Below are 9,420 nucleotides of genomic sequence, written 5' to 3' on the forward strand. Positions count from 1 at the left end.
TTTATTTGTTTGGCTCTAAAATTTTTTGAATTTGCATTGAAATAAAATTAAAGAGAGAATATAATAAAAATAATATTAATAAAATATCATTAATAAAATTTTATTTTTATTAAAATATTTTATAATTTAATATAGTAAATCTCTTTTAAAAATATCTTATAAAATGAAACTTGAGTTGGCATTTCATAATCAGCGCGGAAAATTATATTATTATATAATTGTGGATTTTTATGTTATAATTATAAAATGTATAATAAAATACTAAATAATTCCCGTAGAAAGAACAGTTCTTTTACTGTACATAGAATAGTAAATTCAACGGAGTTTACAAAATGTAAGATGATTTTAAATTTTAAATTAAACAAAAAAAGTTAAAAAAGAGGTTGAAGAGTAAATGTAGAAAAATCGGGTGAGAACGTGGCTCGGCTTGGCTTACCTTACAAAGGACCAATCTCACCGAACGCAGCCAGGAAGGAACTTTGTATGTGGGCGATTCTTTGCCGTTTTGGATAATCTTCACGACTTTGCCTGACAAACCCTTTGCCGTTTTTGTCCTCTTTACAGGCTGAGAGTACTATTCTCCATCTTTCCTTCAAAACCCTAATTGCCATCCTAATCCCAATCTCCAGCTTTGATCTCCTCTCATCAGATCGGCTTCGCTGCTACTCAGGTTATCCATCAATATCTCTAACGACCTTTGCTTAATTGCAATTTTTACGTATGACGAGATCTGCATGATGAAACTTCCAGCTTGAAAGACCATACTTTTTTCTTTTTTTGGTCTAGTGGCTGTAGATGTCGTGGTTGATATAGAAATTGTTTTGTTGTAATGGCTTTTTACTTGGGGGACGACTGATACAGGGTTCTCAGGTCTGGAACTTTTATGAGTTGATGTTAATATTCCTTGAATTATATCACCTGTCCACAAAATGTCCTCAGATTAAAAATTTATTGTATCAGCCATCACAAATTGTGCGAATAAGGAATCGAGTTCGCTATAGCCAGAGCTTAACCCTCTCAGACGTTCTTCTGAGTTGATGGATGGCTAAGGGTGAAATTAGGATTAGCGTTAACGGATGATGGCTTATCGTGGCATGCAAAAATAATTCAAGAGAACTTAATCAACATTGATAATTGGTATATGTTTGTGTGTGTGTGTATTATGATTGTCATTCTCGTGGCTTTTGTGGTGAGGTTGTAACTTCATGTCTAATTTCGGTGACTCATGTATGATTCTGCAGGGATAATGTCTTTTGCGCAAAATTTTCAGCGGGAAGGACGTACGTTTCATGGTGGTTATTGGTCCACATTTGATGGAAATAACTATAACAGAACTAATAGGAAAAGAAGCAGGCACAATTATTTTCATAAGAATTGTGACAATGACTCCACGGCAAAATTTGGGGAGCATGATGGCAGCTCCAAGTTTTACAACGTGGATCATGCTAACTATATGAAGTATGATGCTGTCCCATCATCTTTGAAAAGAAGAAAATATTCAGTTTCTACTTGGGATGAAAGCTGGAGATACTGTCTTCCACCCCCTACCCATGATAATGCCCCTTCAGCACATAGTTTTCGACTTCCTCTTATGAGATATAATGCTGATACCTCTACATCAGCTTGCTGCAAGCGTGATATCTCTAGGTTTGAAGATGATGAACCCATCTTTATGTCAAGGGATGAGATTGATAGATGTTCTCCATCAAGAAAAGATGGTATTGATGTACTTCACGAGACACACTTGCGTTACTCTTACTGTGCTTTTCTTCAGAATCTTGGAATGCGGCTTGAATTGTAAGATCTATATCTGAAATTCTCTATTATTGACCCTTTCTCATCCTTAGGTTAAAGTTTCCGTTGCATTTTGTGCTCTTAAAAAAAAAAATGGTGTTCATGATCTTGGTATTTGTGAATAAAACCATGTCCTATTTTTCTGCAGGCCGCAAGCTACTGTTGGAACAGCTATGGTCCTGTGCCACAGATTTTTTGTTCGAAGGTCACATGCTTGCCATGACAGATTTGTGAGTTTTTAATTTCTCTCTAGCTCTGAGTGATTGCTTGAAGTGTCTTGCTCAGAAATGTTCCAGTACTGAAACTTTAATATATACCTGTTGTCAATGGTATAGTGGTTTGTGCTATTAGGATAGTTGTTATTTCAAGTTTTGCCTGTGTACTCAAGCAGGGTTTTTATTAGTGTTGACTTTCCTCTCCGGCAGTTGATTGCTACTGCTTCTCTTTTTCTGGCCGCAAAGTCTGAGGAAACACCGCGCCCATTGAATAATGTATTGCGGGTCTCCAGTGAAATCCTTCACAAGCAAGATTTTACTTTGCTGTCCTATCGGCTTCCTGTTGTGAGTATTATTACTTCGTTTTACACTATATTTGCAGGTGGAAGACAACTATTGCCTAAAGATGCAGTTTGTCAATATGTCTATATATTTGGTTGATATCCTGCAGTTGCTCTTGTTGCTCTTGTTCATGGATTATTACTGTAAATGGCTTAGGTCTTGATAGCTAGTGACAATATTATGTGTTCAATGAAAACTTAAATATTTGCACTACTTGCAAGTTACTCCCTTCTCCTAAATTATATGACACTTTTGAAGAAGTTTCTTTGTCTTAAAATATAAAACACTTTGGGTAGATTAAGATTTTATTAAATGCACCAATTTCAATATTACTCTTTCTTTTTCTATAATTAATTTTTATCCCTTCTCTTTTCAATATATTAAATGATGGGTATTTTTGGAAGTTTATATTTTTGTTTTGAGCATATAAGGTTGTCAAGTGTAGTTAATGAGATTTGTTGGTATGTAAGATTTTGTTTAAAAGTGTCTTATAATTTGGGACGGAGGGAGTAATTTGTTATTGGAGGCTTACTAACATTATCTTTAAAAAACTGTTTTGTTGGGGGCCTGATATTGTCAATTATATCAAATGTTTTTTCGTATTCATTGACATGAGTTGAGTTGTTTACAGGACTGGTTTGAACAGTATCGTGAACGAGTGCTTCAGGCTGAGCAGTTGATATTGACTACTCTTAACTTTGAGCTTAATGTACAGCATCCATTTGCTCCTCTTACATCTGTTCTTAACAAGTTAGGTTTATCACATGCTGTCTTGGTGAATCTGGCATTAAATTTGGTTAGTGAAGGGTGAGTTATCATTCTCTATATCTTAGTTAATTAAAGCTATGCATCCTGTATTTCAAACACTGATGTTTGGTTGTCCCATTTATTCATTTTGAGGACGAGTTGGCTCCTGCCGAATTTGGTCTGATACCTACCTTCAATCTTCTTTCCATTACATGCCTTTGACATGTTCTGACCTGTTGTGACTCTTCAGGTCCCTTTTTGGTTTGCCTTGCTTTCATTATCTAACACAATGATTGGACTGGAAACCTTAGTCTAGGAAAGAGGATATGGGACATTGGGTGTTAGATCCAAGCAAAGTCATGTTCTTGAGGTCTGGAGATATAGTGGCTGAGGAAGATACCTTTGTGTCTCCCATCCTATTTTTGGTTCAAGATAGTGTTGATTCTCACAGTATTTTTCTTTAGAGCACAAGCTCTCTGTAGTTATTCTGTCATGGGATATTGATTATTTTGGCATGCATACAATTGCAGGGTCTTCACAAGATTAGCATGCTGGCCTGTTTGATAAATCTTAGCTGGCGGATTGATATGCTCCTCATGGAATCTTTTGTTTTTACGTCTGAAGTTGAACTGCTGATGTCTAGTGGATTGCTTTACCCTGAAAATGCCCCATCGACTTTTTTTTGGGTTGCCCAAAATTGGCACAAGACACCCAACCCAGATTTACCATCTAGGCCAAGCTTTTATGCTGGTGACCTTTTGTCATATGGCTCACCGTTGCTCATTTTATAACAAGGGTGCAAAGAAGGTCATGAACTCTGAACCATGCTGGGAATGGGCTGAATGAGTGATCTAAAAGTTAAAAATCAACACAAGGGAATAAACTTTTCTGAAATTTGGAAGCATAGTGGGTCCTTTTTTGTTGTTGTTATTATTATTATTATTTTTTTTTTAATTACATAGGGCAAGCAAGTGCTTGAGCAGTTGAGCTAACAGTGGGATATCACCAAGGATGGGTTATATGCTGCTTGGCCACGAGTTCATTGATGGGTCTTCTATTTTCATGATTTAATAAAATTTTAACAAATATATATTTAAGAATATCGTAGTTGAATTTGGAGACAAATTGACTCTTTAGTCCTGAAACAATATCATAGCCAGGCATGGGAGTGTTTCAACTGGGTCCAATTTACTTAATTGATCCAAAAGAAAATTGTTTCTGGGTGGGGTTCTACAGAATTTTTTTTTGGGGGAATATTTCACAATGTGAGTGGAGTGGTATAGTTGTTTTTAAGATGGTTCTTGGGTTCTTATTCTAGATGTTAGCATCTGAGGGCTTCAATTTGGTTCTAGTTTTAACCTTTTTTCCATCGTATCAATGTGCTGTTAATGCACACTTTTGGTAATCCTGTGTGAAAGGGATTCCCTTTCTTTTGTTTATTTGCAATGTCTATTTTGTCCTTGTAATCATCATTAAACAGTTTTTGTTCATATTTATTATTCTTGAAAGGATGTTAGGGCGACTTATCATCCTCAAAATCATTTTCTCTCTCTTCATTTTGTATTCCTTCACTTCTCATTTTGGGTATCAAGATCAGGTTAGTTATTTAATGACTTAAAATTGTAACTCGAAGTCTGTCCATTCAGTCACATTATTGAATTTGTATCTCATGCTTCTTCAACTTTGAATTTATTGTCATTGGTATATATCTATGCCCAAAAATTTAGCAGCAGAACAAAGTTTTTTGGACCAATATGGAATATATACCTATAGATATATTAGACATATGTTGATACGTACTTTATGAACCGAAATAAGGTTTTTATTTGTCTTGTTATCACAAGCACGTTGCCCAGTGTGTATTTGACACTTGAAACATGAGATTTTGAAAACCTGGGTATATGGCAGTGCTGTTGTCATGCAACAGTAGAGTGCCTGTTAGTTTGCTGTAAATTTGTGACGCTTATTTGAAATTTTCTTGTCATATTTGTTGTCTCATTGCTTTACATTGTTTTCATCTTCTATAGCATCTTGATTACCTGAGTAAAAGGATTTTTAACTTGGGTAGATCATTTATAAAAGAAAGCTTTCATTGTTGTGAGTAAACTATGCAAATGTATACATGAATTGGAGTCTTTGGTTCGTCAAGGGGTTGAGAAAGGGATAACTTTTTCTTTCCCCTTTTGGATTATATGATAATGATAATAATTTTGATCTTGGTTCACATTGTTCTGCACTGAGTGCTGTTAAACTTATAATCCAGTCCATCTTTGTCTCGTACTCTTTAGAAGAAGATTGTTGTCTTTTGTTCTTATCTAGACCTCTCTGGTCCCTCAAAGAAGAGAGAAAAAAGAAAGGGTGGGCCTTTAGTGCAGTGCAGTCTAGGTACCTTCTTGCAAGCTACAAAAATACACTTGCTCACAGGAGAAAGTTGGAGTGTTTGTCTTCACCAAAAGGACGGTGGGGTTTTTTTTTTTTTTTTTTTTTTGGGGGGGGGGGTTAAAATCTGTGCCAGTTTTGTACAGGCAAACTTATGTTTTGCATAATGTCTCTCTTGTCCACATCAATGAAGCTCCTGGCCATTTAGAAGCAAACTGTTGTGTCCAGCACTCATCAACAAACTTACTACTATTGTATATTGATTGTTCTTTTGGGCAAGGATAATCCAAAACTTAATATATTTAATGCTGGGTATCATGTAATGATGCCCAAAGTTTCAGCATTTATCCACTATCTGGATATTATTCTGTAATTTGGAATTAGATGCATCTGTTATGAGAATTCCGATATGCATGTTAGCAAGCCTGTCCAGGTCAAAAATGTTGAGCAGAAGATGTGGCATTGGCATTAACTTTGAAAGATTCAATTGTTTGCAATGTGCGGGTCTCCCTACATACTTTCTCATTTTAATTGCATATATATCTGGAGTTAAACGCCCCAACAGCACAGTTGGCCCAGGAAGTCTGATAAATTCTGTAGATGAGTGTAACATAATGCTATAGTTTGGTACTATCAGCCTCCTGCAGAGATTCTTGGATTATTATTCTTCCTGAGTTGCTGCCTTTCTAGTTGGTAAGGAAACGTTAATATGTGTTTACCACTTGGCATGAATGCTCAATTCTGTTTTTTATTGTTTAGTTTATGTAACTGTTCGTCTTAGTTGCTGACATGATCTCTGTCATGGTTGGAATATATGCTTAAGTTGTACAAGAATCTGCTTCTGTTAGTGTTGCACCAAATGGTTAGTTTGACCTATATACATGTAGCTCACTTGTGATGACGAATGCTATTATGCTAGTGGCAGTAGCGTATCTTCTATGATCTTCTGAAACTGAAAATTGTTGTTTTGCAGGCTTCGTAGTTCGTTATGGCTACAGTTTAAACCACATCATATTGCTGCTGGAGCGGCACATCTTGCTGCCAAGTTTTTGAACATGGATCTTTCTGCATGTCGGAACATATGGCAGGAGTTTGAGACAACGCCATCCATTCTTCAAGGTACTCCCATAACTTGCTATTTGCTTTCCAGCTGCATTGTTGGATTTATTCTGTTCTGAAGTATTGTACATTGGCACTGGATAAATGAATTTCTTTGATGCACATGTGACAGCTTTCTTTTAATCTTTCTCTCGCTATATATGTAATTAATAATTATGGTTGGTTAATAGTGATTCTTCCTTTGTGCAGATGTGACACAGCAATTAATGGAGCTCTTCTAGTGTGTGTGAAAAATGAGACATGCGATGAGCCTTATTTAGGTTGTAGTTGGATGTACAAGTCGAACATGATTGGGGCGTGTCGTTTTAATAGTGGCAAGGATAGTTTGGAGGTTTTAAATAAAGAGTGACCAATATATCTCAACTCGATGGTGCTTTCAAGTTTCAACTTATCTGTGAATCCTGTTGATCTCGCAAGCTCCAGGGATTGCTTGCTTCATTAGATGATGCTTGGTCCAAGGGTAGATCGTTCTTTGCCTGATAGGATATACTCCTCCATCTTTATATATATAAATTGTTTTTAACCAAATTCACCTAACTAATAAAAATTTGTTATTTAGTTGAAATTACATAAATTACAATGATTTTTTAGTCTTGCCTTTAATAATGTTACAATTAATGTCATGGTGGCAGTGGGAAAAATACACAATTAATAATCTATTTTTTTAAGGTAAAATTGTTTAGTTACTAAAAAATATTGTTGACCCTTTTTATATAGGGGTGAAATAAGATTTTAAAAATATTTTATATATAGAGGCAGATAGAGTATAAGTAAATATTGAATGTTCAGCAGTGTTATCTTTTCATAGAAAAATTCTTGAGTGGATTGGGCGTGTTATGTTATTAGTGATTTGACTACAAATAACATGGTGTATTAAGTCTGCCTAATAATTTTTTCTTTTTATGTTGGAGTAAATCATGTTCTTAGTATGAAGTATTTGTTTGAGCTAAGCTATCTTTTTCTTTTTTTCGTTATGAGAATATTACAAGAATCTATCGATTTCTTTCATAATGATGTCTTACATGGATTGTTTTCATTTCGCTTCGCCACAATAACGGTGTTATTCCATTCAATCATATATGTTCTCTGATAGTGCGGTTTGCTATATGGATTTTATTGTGCATGTGTGTTGATTGATTAAAATGCCTTTTTAATATGTACTTATAAGAAGTACGAATTAAAAGTTGAATAAATATTAGAATGGCAAACTTTTTAAAATTTAGCATAAAAATTTCATTTTCCATGCAATAAATAATGTGGGAATAAAAGTTTGAAAATGCATTCTTTAACGAATTATGGTTAAAATATAATTAAAGAAAGCAATATTATTATAAAAAAGTATTTGCTTATAGTTCAATTTCTTCTTATCATGAAAAACCATATATTTTAAAAAAATTATATGTAGTATAAAGTAAGAGGAAAATACAAAAATAGATAACACTGCTATAAATTTATAGCAATTTATGTTATTGTTAAGCTATAAATTTTAAACTCGTTCCAATGTTTGTCGTGGTGTATTTAGTCGTCTGAGAGATTAATTTGTGAAAAAAAGGCCATGATATCCTAAATTGATGAAATAATTTTACCGAAAGTTTAACATAAAAGATTAAAATGAAACTGTGCTCATTAAACTATTCCGATAAGATTGGCCCAGAAGAAAACTAGCCTTATAATGAGTACGTAAAAGTAGAGCCGAAAATAGCACGCAACTATGCAAGACAAAGCTCGTGAAAAAGAAATAATGCTACTGGCAAAAAAAAAAAAAATTGAATGGAAGAAAAAGGTTGATGGAGATTTTTCTGGCGCCTGGTGCCGTTGGGATAATTGGAAAAGAAGATATGCATTGGATCATTTTTATGTAGCCTTCTGTTCTTGTTTTTTCGGCCAAGCATTTGTCTGTTTCAATTCAAAGATGGTTACTTGTGGGGTCAACACAACAAGGTTACGTTCACTTCACGTGAAAAGGCTGCCCCTGCTAAAAGCCTTTTTTTTTTTTTTAAATAACTTTCTTTCTTTTAATGATGGAAAATTTTATATTATCTTCCCGCCAGATATTTAGAAAATATCTTTGGAACGAGAAAGATATAAAAACATAAGATGAAGCGCCCCACATTCTTTCTCAGGATAATCCAATTACACAATAATATCAAAGAACTGTTGGTTCGTTGGTGGAGCCACCTTAATCCTTTCTTTCTGAGTCCTGATCTGCTCATTTTTAGGATCATTTTTTTAATTTTGAAAATTACTTTAAATAAAGGGTCAATTTTAGATTAGGCTGTGGAAGAATTTAGATTTTTTTTTTGTCCGAAAAGGAGAATTTAGAATTAGAATATGCATTCTGGTAGAGGGCCGGCACTGACAGTGACGGGCAGATATTTCACCTCCGGATCTTCCGTAATTTGCTTGAGGAACTACTTTTGCACCACGTACACAAAATTTTATAAAATACACGCAATCCTCTTTTTGCCAGGAAAAACTGCATGTTATTCATATATTTAATTATAAATATTATATAATATATCGTATCAATTCAAATTATTATAATGTTACACACATTGATGGTTGCTTCTGTTTGTCGATTAAATTAAATATATATTAGTGATGGTGCTTGTAAATGTTGCACGAGTTTTATAAAACTACACGCAGGATATTTTGATTTTTTTTTTTTTTTTGGAGTGAGTTGAAAAAGGTTGAAAAACAACAAAAAAAAATACATTGCCTCATTGTCATTCAGGGGTGCTTGTGAGATGGGATAGAATCTCTCAAAATTTTTTCCCGTCCCATTAAAAATTAAGATTGGATTGGGGGTTGGAACGTCCCACCA

At 34.5% G+C, this 9,420-nt stretch overlaps 1 protein-coding gene across 2 annotated transcripts; it reads left to right on the forward strand.

Moving 5' to 3' along the window:
* Positions 1-448: 448 nt before the first annotated feature.
* Positions 449-7,124, forward strand: LOC129308527 (cyclin-T1-4-like). Of its 2 annotated transcripts, XM_054949684.1 has the most exons (7): positions 454-670; positions 1,242-1,797; positions 1,943-2,024; positions 2,220-2,354; positions 2,983-3,158; positions 6,451-6,596; positions 6,786-7,124. In XM_054949684.1, exons 2-7 carry the CDS (start codon positions 1,247-1,249, stop codon positions 6,815-6,817), a joined length of 1,122 nt encoding a protein of 373 aa, XP_054805659.1. In that variant the 5' UTR covers positions 454-670; positions 1,242-1,246; the 3' UTR covers positions 6,818-7,124. The 2 variants fall into 2 exon arrangements, with proteins under 2 accessions (XP_054805660.1, XP_054805659.1); XM_054949685.1 differs by lacking the exons at positions 6,451-6,596; positions 6,786-7,124 and adding an exon at positions 3,629-5,903 and having other exon boundaries at positions 449-670.
* The last annotated feature ends 2,296 nt before the right edge of the window (positions 7,125-9,420 follow it).

The sequence above is a fragment of the Prosopis cineraria genome, unplaced genomic scaffold (assembly GCF_029017545.1).
Source record: "Prosopis cineraria cultivar Desert tree isolate PC_DT_omini unplaced genomic scaffold, ASM2901754v1 PC4, whole genome shotgun sequence".
Lineage (NCBI taxonomy): Eukaryota > Viridiplantae > Streptophyta > Magnoliopsida > Fabales > Fabaceae > Prosopis > Prosopis cineraria.